The 24,607-nt window shown below is 40.1% G+C and overlaps 2 protein-coding genes across 2 annotated transcripts in view; both read right to left on the reverse strand.

Annotated features, from left to right (window-relative positions):
• LOC124130103 (serine/threonine-protein phosphatase 6 regulatory ankyrin repeat subunit B-like) overlaps positions 1-24,328 on the reverse strand; it is a 96,436-nt gene extending 72,108 nt beyond the window's left edge. The window contains exons 1-3 of the mRNA XM_048394920.1: positions 24,244-24,328; positions 17,512-17,690; positions 17,144-17,189 (exon numbers count right to left, since the gene is read on the reverse strand). Coding sequence (XP_048250877.1) covers positions 17,144-17,189; positions 17,512-17,661 — 196 coding nt within the window. The 5' untranslated portion in view covers positions 17,662-17,690; positions 24,244-24,328. The remainder of the gene's footprint in view (positions 1-17,143; positions 17,190-17,511; positions 17,691-24,243) is intronic.
• Positions 6,608-14,985, reverse strand: LOC124113214 (serine/threonine-protein phosphatase 6 regulatory ankyrin repeat subunit C-like). The gene is made up of 5 exons (XM_048394922.1): positions 14,872-14,985; positions 13,109-13,267; positions 12,190-12,306; positions 10,903-11,235; positions 6,608-10,282 (listed from the first exon to the last, which is right to left on the reverse strand). The coding sequence occupies exons 1-5, from the start codon at positions 14,945-14,947 to the stop codon at positions 7,626-7,628; spliced, it is 3,342 nt and encodes a 1,113-aa protein (XP_048250879.1). The 5' UTR covers positions 14,948-14,985; the 3' UTR covers positions 6,608-7,625.
• Positions 24,329-24,607: the final 279 nt, after the last annotated feature.

The raw sequence follows: 24,607 nt of genomic DNA on the forward strand, positions 1-24,607 counted from the left end.
CCTGTCGGGCGAGTGGAGTGTAGGCTTGGGAGCGTCCCAAACCGTCAGAGTGTCAGCATCGATCTTTAAATACAGTCAATGGAAGTCACGTGACATAAGACAAGGTAACCTTAGCTTAATAGAACAGCTGTTCTCTATTAATTTTTAATTCGTTGGATTCTTTTACAATGTCACGAAGTATGATAAATTCATTGTAGCAGGATCGCTCGGGGAATATGGGATTTTATGCGACACTCGTTAGGTTTTATACTCGGGAAGGATAAAACCCCATGTATCCATCGTGATCCTGCTACAACTTATAATATGGATTGGCCAGATCTTCATCTATGGCACATGTCTTTCCGTTATGACTACTGTTTCAATACATATGCTTCATAGTTCAGTGACTGCTAATCACTACCTGTCACCAGTTTCTGGGTGAAGAAGTAAAAATGGGAAAAAGACAAAAACGATTCCTTGTAGTATTCAATGGAATTATTCATTTATTTAAACAGTACAGTCAAATTAGAAACAATCTTTCAATTTTTCGCTTTCTGGGATGAGAACATGTTTTTTTATTCATACATATTTGTCCATTCATAGGTTGCTTTAGGAATGTACATAACTCGCTTCTGGAGAAGAGCTACACATCTGAGATAGTGAAACTCACCCCGAACTGCGGGAGCGTCGTTCCATACTCGTGGTACTCTGAAATGTTGTGCCAGGGGATGGTTTCTATTGTTTATTATCCCCCGCCACGAAGTTGAAGGGGGATATAGGAATGGGTGCCGTCCGTCCGTCCGTCCGTCCGTCACATTTCGTTTCCGAAGCAGATCTTGAAAACCGTACCATATTTCTTCACCAAACTTGGCACATAGATATGTCTAGTGGTGAACTGGTGCCTTTTGATAGTTTGGGATTTAAAAAAATAAAAAAATTTGAGTGTCCATGGCAACGACTTTGACTTAGACTGAAAATGGCGGTAGTCCTCGTTTCTGGAGAAGATCTTGAAAACCGTCCCATATTTCTTCACCAAACATGGCACATAATGTAATCTCGCAGTATTGAATACATTTCCTTTCTTGTTGGTAAGTTCTTCATTTCTTGAGAGTATTTTCCTCCAAAAGTGTCATGGACACGGTTGTTGCATTCACTGGCTAACTTTATGCAGAAATACAACTCATTACAAATACAACAGTGTAACTGATCTTAAACCCACTCAACTGTATAGACACTGCCTCCTATCCTGTATATATTTCTGTCAAACATACTCTGTACTTCACTTGCTTGATAACGGTGTTAGAACCTACACCGAAACCATCGTTCCTAATTGTAATAGACCCGTGAAGATTCCGGGGAAGAATAGGTCTTCAGCAACCCATGCTTGCAATAAAAGGCGACTATGCTTGTCGTAAAAGGCGACTAACGGAGGCTCGCTGACTTGGTTGATGCATGTCTTCGATCCCAATTGTGTGGATCGATGCTCATGATATTCATCACTGTATTGTCTGGTCCAGACTCGATTATTTACAGACCGCCGTCATATAGCTGGAATATTGCTGAGTGCGGCGTTAAACAACAAACCAGCCAACCAGCCAACCAACCAACCTAATTGTCATAAAAAAGTTGTTCGTCCATATGTCTCATCCTTACTCATTACAAATACAGTTACATATTCTATCATAAACTGTAGATGGCAAAGCAACACCAGTATTAACTTTTTTAGTGCTGCAATAAGGACATTTACAAAAAGGCCCAGTGAACATAGTTCACAGGAGCTAAAGCATTGCACACAACCGGGCATGTCATATTGGCGGAGAATATGAATATTTCATGCTTGTTAGTTGTAAATTTGAGATGAGATACATTTCCAAAGATAAAGTTTCTTTAAATTACTTGTACAGCAAAGCCAGTTTTTCAGACATTGATCTTTAAATATTTCTCCTACCTCTAATGCCAGACATTGCTTAGAACATATAAACAGGTTATCAAAGTCCACAATCATTAAGTATTTTTCACATTTCACATTTTTCTGCTGAGAGTGATATACCGGTATATAATGTTTGTTAATTTGGGGATTGCAATTATGATTCGAAAATTTGGTATTGTGTTTATACACTATATGATACAGTAGTTATCTTCCAAATTCACCCTGGGCCATGACATTTGGTGTTGAGTAACGAAGACCAGCTGCAATTAACAGAAATGCTATATCAAAAAAGTTTGTATTTTCAAATCCCTAAATTTGCCTTTTATACATTTAAATCGAGGCAATCGTTGTCAAATGACAAAAACATACAATCAAGAGGCTTGTTCACGTTTCCTGCTTTCTTTAATAATGCAAACACAGCTTTTGTTGCATTTTCCACTAACATTTTTATTGCTATTTTAAATATTCTAACAGATTTCTCTGTGATTTTTGTGAAAATAATATAAAAGTAATACATCGAAAATGACATTGTTTATGTATATATGGGCAAAGGACAGACGACGACTGGGGTAGTCCATTATTCTATAGGTAGGCTCAAAATTTACCCCCATTTTCTGTAGTCATAATTGGGGTGAACCCTTTAGCTGAGGGTGGAAGAGAATCAGTTCAATTACCAACCTTTAATAATGTCTGAAATAACTTTTTTTCATACGCGGTATGGGGGCACGGGTGGCCCAGTCGTCTAAAGCGCCGCGAATCGCTGTGCAGAGATGTGTCCCTTGGGCACGCCAGAAACCTATGATTGGGGGTTCGAATCCCGGTTCGCCCCGATTATGTTTCTAGGTTTGTCAGCACCATACCCGTGCTCGTGGGTTTCACTGAAGTGGTAAAGGTCTGAGACCTGCATCACTTCGGGCTTTCCTCCCACGTTAAGCTGACACGCCGCCGTAACTGGAATATTGTTAAAAGCGGCAATAAGCCCCAGTCACTAACTCACTCACAAGTAAACAGAAGCCGTCTTTGGTCTCATCTGTTTGTATATATAATGGATAATGCCACAGAAAACCCGGTAACATAATATTTAATTAATGCATGTTAAGTTAAAATTGTTTAAAAATAATTTTATTTCGGCTAAAAATTGGGATCGGTAAACAATTCTTTTTTGTAAATATCTCTCCCTATTTATAATCAAGTAACAGAAGAAAGTCAAGGTGGGGTGTCAAGCATGATGATTACACACAATATACCTTGGTGGTCAGTTATCAACTGAAGCATAATCAACAGTGCCCGATTTGATAGAATGATGGGATTATACGTAATATTAAATTTCTTCAGATAGATTATTCCACAATTTTGTAGAATTAGGGATAAAGAATAAAGGATAAAGTTCAGTCTTACATCTAATTGTTTGGAGGTCTGAGGTATAAACATTTACCCCTTTGGTAAAACTCGTGGACACGGTCGGGTAAGGTGTTAAGAAAGGATGAGGGAAATAACTAGGGCGAGGCCTGGATATTTGTTTGGTGTTTTAGCCGTTTTATAAACCTTGAGAAAATCTGAATTAATTTTATGTTTCCAGTACACTACCCATGAACCTTAGGAAACGGACCCAAAATAAGTCTGGTTAAAAAAGGATTAAAAAAAACAACAGTGTAGTATATCAGCGCCTCTGTAGGGTAGGGGTTCACTCACATACGAAGTTTTTAACAAATACAAAGGTTTCGATCCCACTGACATATATAGTAACATTTGGCTTTGATTTTACATCTTTTCGCACATATCCTTTAGTTAGAATCTTTTTTATGTGGACAATGCAAAATATATCTCGAAGGGACATTCAATAGAATATTCCTGGACAGAGGGATATTCTGTAGAAAGTCCCTGCTGAAAGAATGTTCTACGAAACGAAGGCCCCTTAAAACAATATGATTAGGTCACTACATTAGAGGTTTATATAGGATTGTACGTACATGTAGGCAAACTTTACCATGAGAAATGAGAGAGAACTCTTTGTACTTGATAAACCAATAGGTAACATTATGGAAGTCGCAGCACACAATACACGCTCTGTGGTGAAACGTGTTTTTCAATGATAACTCCCCGAGGGTATCCGTATACCCCACTCAGACACATTTATACGAGGGCTGGTCAAAACGTTCTAAGCCTAACAAACAAAACCAACAATTGTGAAAGTGTTTTAAGTTTGTTTTTCAACATAATATCCCTGTTTTTCAATACATTTCTCATATCAATTGAGACCTAAGAAGATCCGGGTTAGAATAGGTCTTCAACAACCAATGCTTGCCGTGAAAGGCGACTATGCTTGTCGTAAGAGGCGACTAACGGGATCGGGTGGTCAAGCTCGCTGACTTGGTTGATGCATGTCATCGTATCCATCGCTTGTCTGGTCCAGACGCAATCGTTTACAGACCGCCGTCATATAGCTGGAATATTGCTATGTGCGGCGTAAAACAACAAACAAACAAACAACACAACATCACGACTGAATCGCATAATCGTCACAGGCGGTAGCAGAAATTTATTACCTACAAGCAGATCCAGTGGATTGGTATATTACTGTGCGCAGTCAACATCACATACTGACATGTGTATGCTGCTGGCTCGGCCCGGACAGACCACCTCAGGTAGAGTCCTCTGGTATTCGCATAATGACCTCGCTAAGACTGATCATCGTGCTTTGTGATACCGAAAACTTAATTAGATTTTACCTTACAGTCTTCTGATTTATTACGTTTCAGTCGCGATCTTATCTAAAAGATCGGCAAACCGTGTATTGCCACTCGCAGAAGTGATGTTTTTGTAGCAGACGAAATTAATACTCGTCACGTGATAGGTCATAGTGATCATGTGACTAGTCAATATTCGAGGTCAGTGTCGGAAACTTGACTTGACCAAACATATTCGGGTCATGTTAGGTCAACCATGAAATGTACTGTTTTGGTACTGGATAGGGATTAACCTATAAAACTCAAAGATTCTTATTAGACACAAGACAACCGAAAAAATTGAAATCCGGTTCGTAAACTGTCATGCAGCTTTTGGTTGATTGCAGGATTTGGAAAGCATGTGCACCGCCAACTCATCAACAGATATTTTCTAAAAACTTTTTCGTGTTTTTAATAAATGTGATTACGTGATTTGATGCAATTCGCGATGTAAGACTCGTTTTATCACAATATAGATCTTGATTATCAATCAGATCGTCTTGACTGGGCGCCACCATTTTGCAAGTGCAAATGCAAGTGATACGAGAGGTGGAATCTGATTGGTCCATAGGAGAGGCATAGAAGTGACAAAACTCGTAATAGCCACTGGTGGCGCTACGATCGATCCAAGGAATTCCAGCCTAGTTCGGAAAGGGTGGACACTGGACTTTTAATGTCAGTTAACTCTCTTGTCTTTGGAAGATGTTTTTACCTGGCGCAATGTGGAATAAAAATCTCATGCCTCGTCATCAATAGGTGATATGTGCATTAACAAGCCTACCACAACCAAGTGGGAGCTGTAATGTGATGGATAAGCGAAACAGGGAATTACCCTCAAACGATGTTTATTTCCTCTACATTGACAGACATATACTAATACATAAACTATATAAGCATACATGTAATACAGTGCCAATTTTAGGTAGCTAGTAGTGACACTAAGCAAAGTATACACAGATGTATCAAGGCAGTCGGTAAATACTCGAGCCTGGACCAGACAAACCAGTTGATAATATTCTGTTCAACATCCCACACAGCCTTGGTACGCATTCAATCAAGTCACTGAGTCTGGTCGACTATCCATGTTTGTTGCCCCTACCACAAACATTGGTTCCTGAGGACCAATTCCAAACTCGAATTCGACTGGCTCAGGACTGTGATTATATTAACAAATGAATAGTATCTAGCACAATTAAGATATGGTGGTAATTTATACAGAAATAAAGATTTTTTCGAACCCCCCCCCCCCCCCCCTCTGTATCCGCCCATGATACTTATACAGTGAAGCCCTTGTTTTAGGCAAATATACGTTTGAAAGGAAACTCTTGTAAAAGGGACTTTCGGTTGTTAACGTTTTCTTCTGTGTTACTCGACTAATCACACCTTTTTGCGCTTCTATCCTCCTTTGAACATTTTAGCGTATTTTTTAATCCACAAGACATCCTTGTAACATGAGAAATCTAAAAATAATTTGATGTATATATTATATACTTATACAAATATGAAATAACGTCGCCCAAATAAGCCAGAATCAATAATAGTAACAGTAATAGTAACAAACAGATTACTAATACATTCATGAAGCTTGCGAATACACTCGGTTAGAAACTCGGACCCAAAAAACCGTACATGTGAACTGGAATATCTAACCAAATCAAAATTAGCATACCATGTAGACCATATATGGGTTACTGTGGCAACCTTTCAGACTAATCGGTAGGGTAGTCTATGACATGTTTATAACTTTAGTCAATATAAGAATCACAATCAACAAATTATGTTTGTAATGAATTAGCACTAAACAACATTTAAGACATTCCTAAGCAGGACTCAACTCAACACAGAAAATACCACAAACATGCTGACTAGAGCAATACCGCCATGTTTACATTTTACATGGGTGGTTGGGGAAAACATATCTGATGTTTCATTGCAAGACAAGAGGATAACAAACGCATCTGAAAAAAATACAATAGAATGTTAAACAATGATTTAAAAAATGATTTGTAAAAAGGGAACTTCTTTTATCAATGCATCCTTTTATAAGGTCATAGAAATAGCTCAAAGAGTTTATTTGTCTTAACTAACGAACATGAAAAACAAAAATGGTCAAGTTTTTACCAGTTGTAAATCTTGTACAATCAACAAAATATTCCGTCTGATACAATTCACCAAGAGATAACACGTTCAGATAAATAACAAGTATCTATTGATGTATAAAACCAACCCAGCCAATAGACTGAATAAACTGGCAACTACAATTATGAAGGCTTAAGAAGTACTGAGGACAAATGTAGTATCAACCTACACTGCTCACAAGAAATCATAGATCACTGATTTACCAAACTTTTAATATGTATTTACCAAACATTGTGTGCTATATCCATGTACATACAATCAATTAGTATAATCAATAAGTATATTGTGTTTTGACAGGCATATGCATGAGGCGTAAAACTAATTCACAAGTGTACATGTATATACAAACGTAAAAAAATGAAACATAATATTCTCAATCAAAGTTTGGTTGAACATGATACAGCTTCTCCATGTATACCTATGTATATGTCCTGACTGAAAACAAAATGAATTACTCAAGAGGTGCAATGTCCACATTAAACATATAAAATCATTCAAACTGAAGACTTGTAGCATCTTAATTGTGCCAACCATTAACCTTCTATTAAGACCATCCCTTACTTTCATATACACCAAAATACATATTATCAAAATGTACTACGTCTGAAAAGCTAAAATAATTTTGAAACATATACACAGATAGGAATTACGCAACACTCGTTCGTAAGCAAGGTAATTCTTACTTAAAATTCATTGAAAATACATCTATTAGTTACAAACGTTCGAAGTTATGATAGTGATTATCCAGTCACGCACTAGAAATGCATAATGTCTGCAACAATGGCTAGTTTTGGGTAGGACAATTGCCTATCTTGTCAACACATAATCAAGTTCCTTTTTGTGACATTGATCTAATGGACGTCCATATTCCCTTCAAACATTCCCTTCCACGGGTTTTTAGTCTTTTCTTGCATTTTCAATTTCGTCTTTTCTGATGATGAATAATGAGGTCTTGGCCTCGACGAGCCATATGTTGACTCCTCTGACGTTATTCCTCTAGATAACAGAAGTTCTTTAAGAGATATGTCGCTTGACATTTTAGCAATGTTCAAAGGGGTTCTGTCACTGTGGTTTTCAGCATTGAGATCTGGATGTCTGCTGAGGATTGCATGTATTTTTGCTTTTTTATCCTTTTCAGGATCATGAGAATATCCAGGTGTACCAAAAGATATTTGTGGTATTTTCCTGAATTTTCCCCTAATACCAAAATGTGTTGGTAATACAGCTTCTTCAGCGAGGTCCAATGCTGATTTTCCATTTCTATTTGTAATATTGACATCAGACCGTAAAACACTCAAAAGGACTTTGACAGAACGGTAATCATTATTCTTTACACAAATGTGAAGAGGCGTGTTACCATCTTTGTCTTGAACATTGACGTCAGCTCCAGCAGCAATCAGTTGTTCTGTGAGGCTCTCATGTGTGACTGTGGCCCTATACAGGTGATAATCGCGTGCACTAACAAGATGAAGGGCTGTTCTACCCAATCCATTTTTTGAATTAACATCTGCCCCAGCTGTGAGTAGTGGTGAGATATCCCGTCCTGTCTTTACAGCTATCATCAGAGGCGTGTTACCATCTTTGTCTTGAACTTTGACGTCAGCTCCAGCAGCAATCAGTTGATCTGTGAGGCTCTTGTTTATGACTGCGGCTCCATACCTGTGATCTTGTTGTTCACCAACAAGATGCAGCGCTGTTCTACCCAATCCATTTTTTGAATTTACATCTGCCCCAGCTGTGAGTAGTGGTGCGATATCCCGTCCTGTCTTTACAGCCATCATCAGAGGCGTGTTACCATCTTTGTCTTGAAATTTGACGTCAGCTCCAGCAGCAATCAGTTGATCTGTGAGGCTCTTGTTTATGACTGCGGCTCCATACCTGTGATCTTGTTGTTCACCAACAAGATGCAGCGCTGTTCTACCCAATCCATTTTTTGAATTTACATCTGCCCCAGCTGTGAGTAGTGGTGCGATATCCCGTCCTGTCTTTACAGCCATCATCAGAGGCGTGTTACCATCTTTGTCTTGAACTTTGACGTCAGCTCCAGCAGCAATCAGTTGATCTGTGAGGCTCTTGTTTATGACTGCGGCTCCATACCTGTGATCTTGTTGTTCACCAACAAGATGCAGCGCTGTTCTACCCAATCCTTTTTTTGAATTTACATCTGCCCCAGCTGTGAGTAGTGGTGCGATATCCCGTCCTGTATTAAGAGCCAACATCAGAGGCGTGGTACCATCTTTGTTTTGAACATTGACGTCAGCTCCAGCGGCAATCAGTTGTTCGGTGTTGCTTTGTCTCTCATTTATGGGTGCATCGACGTCAGCTCCTGCTTTCAGTAGAAGTTGTGTATTGCCGGTGGACACTTCAGATCCGGCCTCCAGTAATGTTTCCATTATCCGACTGTTGTGTTTAACAGCTATGATCAGCGGTGTGTCACCATGTATATTTTGAGCATTGACATCAGCGCCAGCTTTGAGCAGGGGTGAGATGTTTTTGTTCTTCTCGACAGCCAACATCAGAGGTGTATTGCCTTGCTTATCTGTAACATTCACATCTCTGCTGAATTCAATAATCTTCACTACTGCATCACGTTCAGTGATAGTATTCTCAATGTTTGTATTTCTAGTAACTGTATGGAGGGGTGTGTCCATTTTCTTGTTCTTGGTATTTGCATTTGCCCCAGCATTCAACAGAATGATAGCAGCTTGTGTGAAGTTAGATTTGAGTGCACTCTGAAGTGGAGTATTACCTTCACTGTCTGGTATGTCCAACACTGAAGATTGTGCTTTACTAGCTCCATTATCATCAGGTTTACATGTATCTCCAGATGATTGTGTGACAGGCTTTTCTCGCAGGTGTTTCTTCGGATTTTTCCGGTTAGGCTTATTCAACCCTTCATACATTTTCCTGTTAGGCTTACTCAACCCCAATACATGGTGCAACAGAGTTTGACCATTTTCATGAACAACATTCGCGTCCGCGCCTTCGGTCAATAATGCCACAATAACATCAAACCTCTGTGATGAAGCAGCCACATGCAGTGGTGTGAGACGTTTTCTGTTGAGGGCATTGACATCTCCTCCTTGTTTGACCAAGAGATGTATAAGGGAAGATAACTCTATTTTTTTATTGGCTGTAGGAGTGCTCTCTTTCACTCCAAACTTTCTTGCAAAGAGTTCGACCATCTCCAGGTTCCTCTTTGTGACAGCACGATGTAGTGGTGTGCATCCAACCCTGTTAACCACGTCAATGCTGGCTCCTCCTTCAACGAGCAGTCTGGACAAGGACGCACCCGTTTGACCTGACATTGCTGCATAGTGAAGAGGAGTATTCCCATGACAATCTTGATCATTTACAAGGCAGCCTGATATTAGACTGAAAATTACAGCAGCCCTATTTCCTATTCTGACCGCTTGGTGGAGCATGTTGCGACCAGTTTTATCCCTCCTGTGAATGTCAGATGTATATTCTGTCATCCAATGGGTGGCTTCGTTTTCACCTTCAAACTCTGAATAAAAAAAGAAATATCAAAATAGTTAATTGAAATCCAACTTTATAAACACATCAATGGTAACAATGCAGACTGCATGTTTGGTTCAACTGAGTTAATTATTCCATTATCGTTTTGTTGATTTGCGTTATGAATGTTGCAAGTCAGAAAGAACCTTATTAGCTACCAATACACAACACCCAAGCTTCATTTGTATTTTCAAAGCTAAAGAAATGTTCAAGGATCTTTTTTACAATGCATGTTGATACATAATTCAAAATTAATATTGTCCAAAATTGTTTGTTTTATTGAAAAATATTCTTCCCTTGCTCCTGTTCTAAACCTAAATTTAAAACAAATAAATCTATACGTAAGGATTTACTTGCTACCAAACAATTCGACATAAGTATGGTAAGAATGGTAAGCTAAACTGCATATAGCATTTAACATATTGATGCTTATATCAGTCTACAATGCACCGTTATATGCCATAATGCCAATAATATAGCTTGTGAATATAATATTATGACTGTATCATGACTTTCACGTGCAAACTGAGCATTTGTTTTGCATACCATGAGTATCTCATGAAATGAAAGGTGATATTAGAGCTAATTACAATGCTACTGTGTATTTACCGAATATATCCACATCCAGAGGTGTGAGTGGAAGAGATGCACTGATGTTGACTTCCATGCTGGTGCCTTTTGGCAGTTTAGCAATGATGTCTTCAGACAGGATCTTTGTGATGACCTCTCTCAGCCAAACTGGTCCAAGTTTTGTGCCAGGCTCCACTGCCACCCTGATGATGACAGATCCCAGACTGGTGGACTCCACTCTGGCGTTGTGTGGTTTCAGGGAGATGTTAATGTTGTCTATGTTCTTGTCGATGTGCTTCTTCATTTCTACACACAATTCGTAGTCTGTGTCAGGCGTCTTTACGGTCAACTCGTAGCCCTGAATTGATGGGCCTGAGACAAGAATGTTTTAGTTACAAAACATCATATTTACAATTAATTGTGTCAAACAGATTTAATACATAATACCAATAAGAGTCATTTAAGAGATATGGCCGTTGGACGTGTAAGTGATATTCATGCTGGTACCTATTACATGGTAGTTGTCAGATGAGATAAATGAAAGTGACTAAACAGTTTCAATAATCACAAGGAATCTCTGCTTAATGCAGAGTCCAGTGTACGATTCCGACTATATCTTATGTATGCGTTTATGAATCACAATAACTGTACCAGGTGTTCATGAAAAGTTGTGCGTATCCTATCATATCAGAGGCTCACGTCACACAAAAAAACGCTTTGAGAGTTGGATTCGAACACACGAAATATTGTAATACCAGTTGCAGAACGACAGCCACGAGTGCAACTGAAAACCGTCCTTTAGTTTACTGAATTCTAAATTGTTACATCGTGAATGCGCAACATGAACACTGAAAACATATGAGAAATAAAACAGCTCCAATCTCAACAAAATCAGATCTCAGTTCTTGCTACCGCTAAACATATATCCTATAGATTCCGCAAGACGTCGAGTGTGGGTGTGACTTTTAGCGCCAATGAGTGACACACGTAATATTGACTTGCTCATTTCACTTCCATTCATTCCAATATTGATATACACGCACACGCACACGCACACGCACACGCACACGAACACGCACAAGCCCACGCACAAGATTATATCACTACATGGCTTTTGACTAAGTTTGATCTGACTGAATAATAATGCATTGTCGGCCTTCATACCTTCAAAATATTGGGAATATGTAAGCGTTGGATGAAATGGATGACAATGGACACTGTCCACAGACATCATAATTTTAGCTGCATCATATGTGTTTTTAAGACATATTACATACACAATACCAAAGACTGGTGAACGAGATCGCAATATAACGGTCAACTCACCACTGGATGCGGTAAACGTGTTGCTTCTCCCGATTTGCTGTGCGCGTATATTGCCAGCCTCCGGAGGGACTTCCATATGGTTGTTGTTGCCAACCTGTGTAGCTGTTGTAGCATGATCTGAAAAATATGTGTCATGCTCAGACATCCTGCATCATCAATTTCATACTGCATCTTATCAATCTGAAAGGACACACGTTTTACACGTCTCTGCAAGCAATGTACACAATTAAATATTCGAAATCTATATTCCAAATTAATGAAAAATTGTTGTGAAAATTTATTGACCATCGTATTGTCGAATTTGTTTATATTTGGTCACATGAAAAGCAGTACAGTCAAACCCGATTAATATTGATAAATTAGAAATTGAACATCAAGCCTGAAGACAAACGCACTTTTCTGGACTATTGTTATTTCGGTCAGGTCATAAAGAGGTCAAGAGTCAAATCAAATAACAGAAGTGTCTCTACAACAGGCAGACAGAGATACACCAGTCTGGCTAGAAAAACGTGCTATTTAAAGTCATCGCTGAGGTAACAACAAAACAATTTTAAAATATGTTTTTTCCACGTTCATATGCGTAATGGTCACAAATGCATTTTCAACATTGCATTAAAGGCAGAAATGTTTAAAATCGCATAGTAATTCTTGCTCAGCAAGCTAAGCAACAAAATAGGTGTGATCGGTCACACAAAGTTGTAAGGGCAAACACGTAAATGATAATGGCACACGGCCGATTGACCATGTGGCAAGAGAAGTCAGAAAGTCCTACCAATGGAGATAGAGCTGGACCGTTGATGTTGTCATGCTAATTTGTTTGTAAATGGTTCTTGTGGCAAGCGCATCGTTTTGCTATCGTGCTATTTATTTTATTACACCAAAAGCCAATAAAAAAAATGAAAAAAACTCAAGAGCCTACCTTCAAGAGCCACATGACCATTGGTACTGTTGAGGAACCGAGTGTTAGGAATAATATTTTTTCTCATGGCCCTAGGAAGCTTATACTTTACTTCTCGGAAGATTTCGTCATCATCAAGATAATTGACTAATTGAACCTCTTTTTCTGCTTCTACGAGATCTGTAATTAAAGACAAATATTGCAAATATAATCTGATAGGGTAAGGGATTAACTGATAAAGGTAGGTTAATGTGTGAAAAATTATCAGTACTCTAAATGGTACAAACGTTTGAGATAAAGTCTGGTGACCTTTAATCTTTTTAAAAGGAAATATGGTTCAAAGATAAGACAGAAACAAAGTGAAGTGGTAAGAGAGAATTTGAAATCATCCCATGATGGCAAGAATTCTATTAAATAAAAGCGACAAAAACTTTTCAATATTCCTAAAAAAATATCTGCTGAATGCGGAGTTCATTTTACTCCTCCATCGAAATCATGAGCATGTGTAGGCATCCCCATTGGCACCAAATGTATTCCGCTTCTTGCTGATCTATTTCTTTATGCATATGGATCGGAATGTCTGCTCGGACTGACAAAATCTAAACAAGACAACTTGGCCAAGAAGTTTCACTTGAGCGTCAGGTGTATCAATGATCTGATACCCTTCAATAACGGTCAAATAGCTCATTCACTTCAACTGATTTAACCACCCGATTTAACTCGAGATAAAAGAAACCCGTGTAAACCGCCTCATCCATTTCAACTTTAGATCTATGCATAAAGATTCAGAGTGACATAAAAGACCCCACAATACTGTATGAGGGATGACAGCAACTTTCCAAGAGTCAACTCTTGCCTATATGTCAAGCAATGTTCCAGCAGTTCAAAAGCCTTTGGTGTCTGCCTTTCACAACGTTTGAGGTACAATCGACCATGCTCGTTTTACAGCGATTTCAAAGATCGGCATACGCCTCTTGATCAAAAGTTGTTTGACAGCATTCAAGGCCTTAGCAAATATTCCAAACGATTTTATAGCAGACATTTTGACGTGTCAGTGACAAATATATGATGGAAAGATTCTGATATTTTGTAAAACAGCGATGAATTATTTTATCGGTTTACACCAGAACAGCTGATATGATTGATGTTTTAGTTTGCTAATTTGTTCAAGGATGTAACTGGTCGCTTCACCTTTTAGACCCATAAAGCATTGTACTCTTAGAAAGTTGGGAACAGTCCAATACTGTACAAGAAAAATCCAAAGATTTACCTCAAATGTCAGCGAAAATATGAACATGTCGCAATGAAGACAATATCTTTGCCGTGGCATTAGCTACACAATGGGTGTCACTAGGAATAACTGATACAATTCCACATGGAAGCATTTAACATGAATTTAATTCCATGAAAAACATATCGTGTTGGTTGGTCGCACAATTCATGCAAAAATATGTGTTTGTTGTGAACGCCGCACGCAGCAATACTGAAGCTATATGACAGCGGTCTGAAAAATAATCGAGTTTGGACCAGACAATACAGTGATTGACATCATGGGCATCGATCCACGCAATTGGGATATGATGACAAGCATCAACCAAGTCAGCTCGCCTGACCACTCGATCCCGTTAGACGCCTCTTACGACAAGCATATACACCTTGTACAGCAAGCATGGGTTGCTGAAGACCTATTCTACCCCAGATCTTCATCGGTCGAAAATATATGTGTAATTCCATTCTAATAGGTTTTGATAGTTTGACAGAAAATGATTAGAAAGTTTTGTCACCATTGAAAGCAAGTTTGAACATCATGTATTCATCTTCCAGCAACTGAGAAAACTTTTCATCAATCAACACAATCATACGTGTACAGTTTGTTTTGACTGCCTCTGTGAACGTCTCAGCATCTACAAAAACAAATTAAAGAAAGATAATACGCTAAACAATTCGATGGGATCACATTCTATGCTTAACATTTTGTCTTGATAGTCTTTCATTATCCAGTAGAAACACACATACATACGTGATCAATATTTAGTCAACCAGGACACAATGACAAATAGGAATATCAACCATATTGCCTGTTCGGATAATCCATGTGAGGTCGCAATATACAATCATTTCTTAATAATGGGACCGAATATATACAATGTATAACGGTCAACTCGCCACTGGATGCGGTAAACGTGTTGCCTCATTACTGTCATGCATTACTTTAACAAAAGTATACTCACTGTCACACTGAAGTCGTGGTATACTTCTACCGTTGTTTCTGAAGAACGCATCCACGTTGTCGGCGTGTTTTGTTGCACCACGTGTGTAGATGACAACTGTTAAAAAGGCAGAGCATGTAAGTTGTGAAGCCGTGAGCAAAATAATTGTTCCTGGTTATATGTTAAATAGTAACATTTTTTTCTGACAACTAGATGATTGAGGACATTGGAGATGTGTTCAAGATTTGTACCTGTTTATCGTGACGAAGATTACATTTGACTCAAAAGGCGAACCTGTTGGAAACCGTCAGGTCTATTGTTTCTAGTTCTGTGAGTATATGTTTTGACCATTTAGAATAGTTTTTTTAATAATTTTATAAGGTTCGAAGATACTGACAAAGGGCGATTACAAAACGGCAAGGCACTAGTACTTCATATGTGATAAGTTACGAGCCGTTTGTTACTAGTTTCGCTTTTAAAACTTTACTTTGGTATGATATATTTAGCGGATATTTCAGTGTATTATTCAGTGTAGAGTTTCCCCCTTTAATATACACTTTGCAAAACAATTTTAATATATTTTGTTTCAGGTGAAATTACAGGAAAATGCAACAATGTCTGGCAATGAAAGTAAGTGATTTATGTGACAAGAACATTTCCGAAACACAACTCCAAACACAACATAGTGACAGTCATGAAGCATGTGACTTCGGACAACACTCAGACAGGGTGGAATACTTGATTTACCATTGTCAGTTGACTGCATCGCTTGTGAGTTTTCTTGGAACCAAACGCTAAAAGACACCTTTCTAAACAATAGGTATTTTGCAGATAAGCACACATCATAATAATGCTGCATGATTCCCAATCTGTCATCAGCAGATTGTGGGCCCGATGCCAACAAACACATTACGTCGATGATGAATGCCGTTATGTACCCCCAAGGGCAGCATCTCCAGGCTAGGACAGATCAGATCAGACTGATAGCATTAAGAAATGGGTTGCAAACTGACACTCAGGTAAGGTACCAATGCAACAGGCAACTGGTGTAAGAGTACACGCGAAATCATTTGCACAGATGGAATTTGCGAGCACGATGTCCACGTGTCCACGTTTACGTGTCATCCCACGTGCCATCCCACAACTTACTGCATGTCATTTGAATCAGAGGCGTCAGTGGTGTAGGGAACATCAACGCCGGAAGAATCGACTTTGGGCTAATGTTATGTTTTCTGATGAAACGAGGTTAAATGTCGACTTTTATGACCGAAGGAAACGCGTTTAGAGACGTCCTTTTGAACGTTTTAAGGACGTCAACGTTATGGACCCATATTGGTACACGACTGCCACTCCATGTTGTCCGTGGCAGTTTCAAAGGTCAACACCATCGGGACAACCTCATTGCACCAATCATGCTGCCACTTGCTCAACGTGTTCTTTCAAGATGATAGAGCACTACTCATTGTGACCCAATTCCACCCACCACTTTTAATGAACTCGATGTTGCTCTCACCAATGGGTGGAAGCTGACATTGGTCGACACATCAAAGAATTCACGCATGTCTGGCCAACAGAGGTGGTTTTACCCGATATTAGTGACCTTGGCTGCAAAATGCAAATTTCTTATTTGACCTCCGACTTCTTTAATGACCAAGTGCGCCACCATCTGATCACATCAAGCTTTAGAACCCATAACAGATACGATCCCCAGATATTATGAAATGATTTCCATTAATAATATCATATACATCAGCAGAAATGTCTTGTTAATTCCCAATATCTCCTACATTCTTTGCATCGTACTGTATTGTCCTTTCAATAAGTATTAAGAGATTATCTATGTTACCAGGCCCTTGTTCATTTTGAACCTCCTGTTCTCCTTCACTTGAGGTCTGAAATAATGGAAAATCATTGTAACAGTACCATGGTAAAAGTTTAATATAGTATATCTTGGCAATATCTAAGGTATATTCACTGAAAGTTGCACTCCACTGTTCTGATATAAGTCCAAAATAGTCATAGAATCCACACATGCAATAATGACACAGGTACCCATGAAGGAGATAGTGCGTGTTAATTCCCTGAGCAGTGCCGCATCCCTTACATGTAGCATTGCCAGGATCCCGAAACAACATTCACTTAAAAAGTTCAAGTACTACAATATTTCAAGTGGCCTACCCATACGAATGATGAAGATCAAATATTTCAACTCACGATCGCATCTTCCTCTGTCTGGTCTCCCACCACACCTTCCATGTGAGGAGAAAACTGCTCTCTTGCCTCTTCTACATGTGGACGACCGCGGTCTGTGTGAACCATGTCCTGCCCAGACAGACTGGTATAGGGGTTATCCACCAGGTTCATATTGCTTCTGTCCTGATAGACGTGCGTCACTAGAACAATGAACAATGATGTTTGTTTGTTTGTGGTTTAACTCCGCACTCAGCAATATTCCAGCTATTTGACGGCGGTCTGTAAATAATCGAGTCTAGACCAGACAATTCAGTGATTGACAATATGAGCAGTGATCTACGTAATTGAGTGAGTGTGTGAGTTAAAATTTAACGTCGCATCGGCATTATCTCATCCATATTTCAACTCTATGTTTACTAAGATGCCTGACCTCCCAATCCCGTTAGTCGCCTCTTACGACAAACGTATTCACTTTTTAGGCAAGCAAGGGTTGCCGAAGACCTTTTCAAACCTCCCGTACGTGTCTGCGTTGCAAATATTTGAAATGCATTATGTCAAAATACAGTCTTAATAAATGTTCTCCAAATCCAACGGTGTTTTGTAAGTAAAACTATAAAAATAGAAATGTATTAGTTTTTTTGCTGCGAAGATCAGCTGATGTATGTAACACAGGACGAATGTATTTTTCTGAACAGGCATTGTCATCACCAGGGTGATAGATTTGGTTCATCCACACTAAATTATGAAAGATTGTTGTCACTGGTTGTAAAAAACGTATTGATACATGAGAAATGGTGTAACTGTTCATGTTACACCGGAGAGTATTGCAATGATGTCATTCTGTTGTATTTCTACCAAATGCCGGCTTTTCTTGTTAAAAATGGACACTATTTCCGGTGCTGACGTCACTTTCTGTTCTTATCTCACTTTCCGTTGTGACGTCACTTCCGGTTTCTCACTTCCCTTGGATAATGGATAATGACGTCTTATGTCTATATCTACCAAAAGACGTCATTTCCTGATTAGATTGACCTTAAACTTCTATTTCTGGTGGTGATGTCACTTCTAGTGATGTCGTCACTTCCGATTATACATCTTCCGGCTCTGACGTCACTTCCGGTCATCTGCAATTCGTACTAGTAGCAGCTGTTACTCAAGGTGCTCCAAATCAAATCCTACACCTAATTAACAGGGTAATCAAGAGAGTACCTCTACCCCCCCCCCCCCACCCCCCCCCCCCCCCCCACCCCCCACCCCCCCCCCCCCCACCCCCCCCCCCCCCCCCACCCACCCACCCACATACACACACACCACCCTGCCTTATCTTTCGATAGAACGAGGTGGTGGATGATAGTACGTCACGCAAGTAAAAACTGGTGAAGGTGTCTTGTGAGGCCCACTGACAGCTGGACACTACTTGTTCCACTGAAACGGAAATGTCGATGAAGTGAGACTCGTGGCTAGGGTTTTGATTTCGTGAGCTGGTCAGGATCCAAGACAGGAGTGGAATTCTGTGCCTGCGTATAACTCGCTGCAACGGTAGCCTTAAGCCAGCCCGCTATCGTAACCTTGGTGGTGTCTTTATTGGAATGAGGCTTGCAGGATATGAATAGTCTCCTTCTATGGCGTCTATGTGGGTTTGTAGCTGAAGGGTAGAATTTGAGAGCTCTGAAGGGACAAAAAAAAGTCTGTCTTGGTGATCCACTGTCAGCCCCAAGGCAGGAATGTTATAGTGTCTATGGCCCACTGTATAATGATGAATGTCTTCATGATCTTGCCACAGCTTCAGAGTACCCGGATGTCTGCATCTTTTGCGTGATAACTTCCAGGTGGTTAGATATTGGCTGGGCAGGTTGTCGTAGAAAATGTTTGACCTGGGCTGTTGAAACAGATCTCGACGGAGAGGTAAATGGGGAGGCTCTTCCATTAATAGACTTAATAATCTGGGGAACCACGCTCTGCTGGCCAGACTGGTGCTATCAAGATTATCATGCAATCCGTCTCCTCCACCTTGTGGATGACCTTGTCTAGGAGAGACCAAGGTGGGAATACGTATGCAAATAGACCCGTCCAATCCATCGACAGCAGATTGATCTGCTGAGCCATTGGTTCGGGAACTGGACAGACATGAACTGGAAGTTGATGGTTTGGGCAGGTGGCAAAGAGATGCCTGATGTCCCATAACGTGGTTATCCAAGCCAAGATCTTGGGATGTAGGGTCCATTCTGTTGGTACTATTCTCCCCTGGCGGGAAAGGCTGTCAGATCAGCAAGGATGTTCAGCTTACCGAGAATATGTCTCGCTTCCAACCTGATGGAGTCTGCCAAGGCAAACAATCGTGTAGTCTCCATCATCAGAGAACTTGATCTGGTTCCTTCTTGTTTCTGAATGTATGCAACTACTGTGGTGCTGTTTGTGGCTATGAAGATGGACGATTGGGAGAGACGTATCTTAGATGTCAGGATGGCGTAATAAATGGGCTTCATTTCCGTGCAGTTGATATGTAGAATCCTGTCTCTGGTGTTCCAAGACCTTTGTACCATAAGATCGTCAATATGGGCTCCCCATCCCGAATCTGGGGAGTCTGTGAAAAGAGTTTCTCCGTGTGTCCACCAATGCAGGTCCCGTAATAAGTTGGGATGTAACTGAGTCCTGAACCCTAGGGTGTTGGATCGTAGTGAGTTGATCCATGTCTGTGGAGGACGTAACATCAACCTTGCTCTGAAGGTCATATTCTGTAGATACGTTGGATTGCCTAGAAGAGATATCCACCACCTTAGAGACCTGGCAGGTTGACTTGATAGGGATTGAATTATCGTAATAGTCTTGACGAATCGATCCTATGGTGGACATAGATATCCCTTGTGTTGTTGGAAACGCGCTCCGATGTATACAATGTCTTGAACCGGAGTGGTCTCAGACTTGGAGGGATTGACTAGGAAGCCTAGGTAGGTCATAAGCATAGGACCAGAAATGTTCTGGTGTAACCAAGCTTCTTCTTGGTCTGCCATGGCTTCATACTAGCTGATGACTGGCGCTGTAATCCTGGTAAACAGCCAAGGGACTATTGATAACCAGAATGGTAAGACCTGGAACTCATAACGTCGACCATTGATTATGAAGCACAGGTACTTCCATGTTGATGGGGGTATTGGGACGTGAAGATAGGCGTCTTGTCGGTCGAGGCTGATAAGCCAACCGCATCTTCCTAATGCATTCCATCTGGAACTTTAGAGGAGGTACCAATAATTTTTTGTTGAGTATCTTCAAGCTGTCGGGTGTAATCTGCTTCCAATTTTAGGCATATGACTCAAGACTCCCTCCCACTGGCCCTGAAGTCGGTATTATGTTGAAGATGATAGGCTTAAATCGCAGTCCATATACATAACAAGGTCGAAAGTGTCTATAACGGCAGAATGGGTGGCAAGGAAGTCAGAACCTGCGTTCACCTCTGCCCCCGAATCTGCCCCAGGAATAGGATCTTCGTTTTCTGTAGTCGGACTGACAAAATGAATCCTGAGAAGATTGATGCTTTTCGTACACCCAACTCGGATGGAATGAATCCTTCACGGAAGGGACAAATTCTTCTTAGGTGGCTGTTTATATGACGAGTCCTTGTGGTCCCAGGAACACTTCGGGGGGATAGGAAGATTCATGTGCCTTGACAGCTAGGTCAATAGTTGATACTTGGAATCGTTCAGTTGTGTCTTGTCTGATCTCGTCTAGGACATGTCCCAATTTGCCAGCTGTCCCAGCTGTATCCATCTGCTGTTCGTCATAATCCATACATTCAACGTGTTCCCCTTGCGGTTCATCATTCGCTGGTATCCAGGATTCCACTATGAGTAAGGTCCATGCGGTTTGTAATGACTGCCCGTGTATAATGGAACCAGTACAGGAATGATGATCCTCCATCAAACTGCTAGACTGTCCCGCTGACATCTGGCGACATTGCGGTTGATGTGACGCTCTCGTAACGCTCTGCTTGGCTACAGTAGAGTCCGTGCGGTGTCTTAGCTGGGGAGTATGGCCTTGCGGCACTCTGACAGGACCCGAGCGGAGATCTAGATGCCCATGTTTCACGGGAGGGTAAAACCTGAGCTGTGGTTGTAGCCTGACCAAACGGCTGTCCCCCATGTGGCCTCTTGGCCGGAGGACTCTTCTTAGCCAATACGGTCTGCTTCTTCTTAAGCATCTCCATGTCCTTAGTTATAGCAGAGAAGCGAGACTCTAACATCGACTCCATCATCTCCTGTATGAAGAGTTGTTCTATCAAGTTCATAGAGAACGCAGGAGATGATCCATTCGCCGGAGTAGTTGGTGGAGTCGCTGGGACAGAGTCAGAGGCTAAGTCAGTGTCAGTAGCCGCAATGACGTCAACTTTCTGCTTAGCTGCTTCTCGTCTTCTAGCTTTAATTAAGGCTTCAACTAGCTTGGTGAAGGCCTTCTTAGATAGAGAAGAGCACTGATCGTATCTTGCCTCTCCCGTGCATCTCTGCACTTCCAGCAGTTGTTATGAGGATATCTCATGATCATAAAATGGCCACACTTCTTGCAAGTAAGAGGAGAGGGAGACTCCATGACGACCTCACAAACATCCACGCCAGTTTTATATTTACGTGAGAATTACAACAATTAGCAGCTTTTAATTTTGACTTAATATGTCTGTTTTAAGAAAACTATACAACAATGTTAGATTTATGTGACCACCACCAAGTGCTTGATCGTTACAACTATAATAATAGGTGTTGACTCGAGCACACAGAGGAAAGAAGTGAGGTTTCCAGCCATTTCACACGTCATTGCTTGGGTTGCTGTAGTGCTATATTGGGAACAACTAATTGTGTGTAATTGACAGTGAAGAGGACGGCTGTTGAAAATCTGAAAATTAAGTTAGTGTGAATGAAGCCAAAATCAAGCAAAGATGTAATAGAGGTAGAGGATTTGCAAGAATTATACTTTTTTATGCCAATTTTTGGAGTGTCGTGTGCTAGCCATAGGGCAGGGCATGCTTACACTTTTTTCGAAACCATGTAATACCATGTGCATTCTCAAAACCTCAAAAGATTTGCTTGCCTATTTGATTTGCAGTCTCAGAAAAGAACCAAGTTTAATTAAGTAAAAATATTTGTCTTTTCAACTTTGTACACCAATGCCCCACAAGACAAACTTTAGGAAAAACTTGATTCCTTGATTGGCCATGTGTGTTCACAGGTTCAAAAATGAAAGCAAAAATCCATCTGAAGTGTACTTAAAAAAAAAACAATATGTGAAATGCCAAAGGGAATTGGGCCAAGATGTTTAACTTAAGCCTCTGGTATATTGATGACATTCTGACATCGTTCAATACTGGTAGTCCATTTAGTAACAAAGTAACCGCATGCTTCCCCTCTTTCAGGGCGGGTAAGAATGGCAAGATGGATGACATCAACCTTCCAATAGACAACTTTCCCATTTATGCGTAGAAATATTCCAACAGCTCCAGCTTTTGGTGTCTACATTTCACATTGTTTTAGGTACAAGTGGACATGCTGTTTCTACCAAGATTTCAAAGAGCGTCATACGACTCTTGCTTTAAGATTGATCAAGGCTACAGACGTCAAGGCCTTATTAAAACTTTCCAAAACGTTTATGCTAAACAAACAGAGGACATTACCAAATTTGACGCATCAGTGTCAAAAATGATGTCCGATGCAATTCCCTATTTTGACTTGTTCAATATGTTCCTGCTGGCTACGGCACTGATATACCAGAAATGGGCTTCACACATTGTACCCCTCATACAGGGAATTGAACACAGGTCTTCTGCGTGACGTGCAAACGTTTTATTCACAAGGCTACATCAACGCCCAAGACCACTATTGAAGGAATAGGACTCACTTTTTGTAATATAATTTATAGACCTAATAGAAATGATCAAATGTTCTATGATACCTTATTCAAGAGCATTGATGATTTTGATAACGAATCTGTAATAGTATGGGGGTATACTAGACCATGGAATTTAAAAAAAAATAAAAAATTAATAATTCAAACGCAAGAAAAACAGTATTAGATAAAATAGAAAAAGTTTACTTGGTAGATGTATGGCAACAACTAAATGAATATTGTATCGTATAAATATACGAAAGATGCATCATTGAAACTAACAATCAGTAATTCTCTATTTTTAGAAACTTTTTAATGAAAGTAAGTGGTATAACAACATCATTTGCTTCACACTTCCAAAGAGACAAAAAGACAAAAGAGAGAAAATACAAAACAGTTGGATTAAAACAAAGATGGAAAATAGAGGAATACAAATTTGCAATAGAATCCGATGATGTGAAGAAGGTGAACAACCAACTAGCTACTTCTACCACTTAGTAAACAGAAAATACACAAATAACGTCACAACTAAACCAACCAATGACGATGGAGAGGTAATAGTGCAAGGAGATGTGATATTAATATGGCGTATTTCAAGGGAGAAAGCATACCCAAGTCACTATATCCAAGCTTCTTACAACGAACGAACACACACACACACACACACACACACACACACACACACACACACACACACACACACACACACACACACACGTATGGATATGAAAACACACACTCTTTTTTCTTTTCTTTGATTGATTTGGTGAAATGAATGTGTTGAGGTGGAGTGACTAATAAAATGCAAGTGACTAATATAATGGATACATGAAATGTTCATGAAATACATTGTAATCATCAGCAAAGTTATTAATATAATCTCACCCTAATGCCTGCGAACGTACACATAACCGCTGCTCCCACTGAAAGAATGTGATAGTCACAGCCACACAATATGGCTACCTGGAAGAAGTGGGAAATACCCAATGACTTTCCTAATAGGGAACATGACTTTATCAACGGAGCCCTGCTGTGTTAAGCCAACCATGACACAGTGTGGATCGCACTTGTGTAGGCCTCTTGTGTTACATATAAATACACCACAACCTGTTGGGAGAGTATTGGGTGTAGGTTGGGCAGCGTCCCAAACCGTCAGACAGTTAGATGACAAATACGGAATCATTTTCAAGAGAAGTCGTGACAAACCAGCGGCAATGATAGACACAAAGTGTTATCATACCTCCATGTC

Source organism: Haliotis rufescens, unplaced genomic scaffold, assembly GCF_023055435.1.
Source record: "Haliotis rufescens isolate VD_foot unplaced genomic scaffold, xgHalRufe1.0.p SCAF_133, whole genome shotgun sequence".
NCBI classification, from domain to species: Eukaryota; Metazoa; Mollusca; class Gastropoda; order Lepetellida; family Haliotidae; genus Haliotis; species Haliotis rufescens.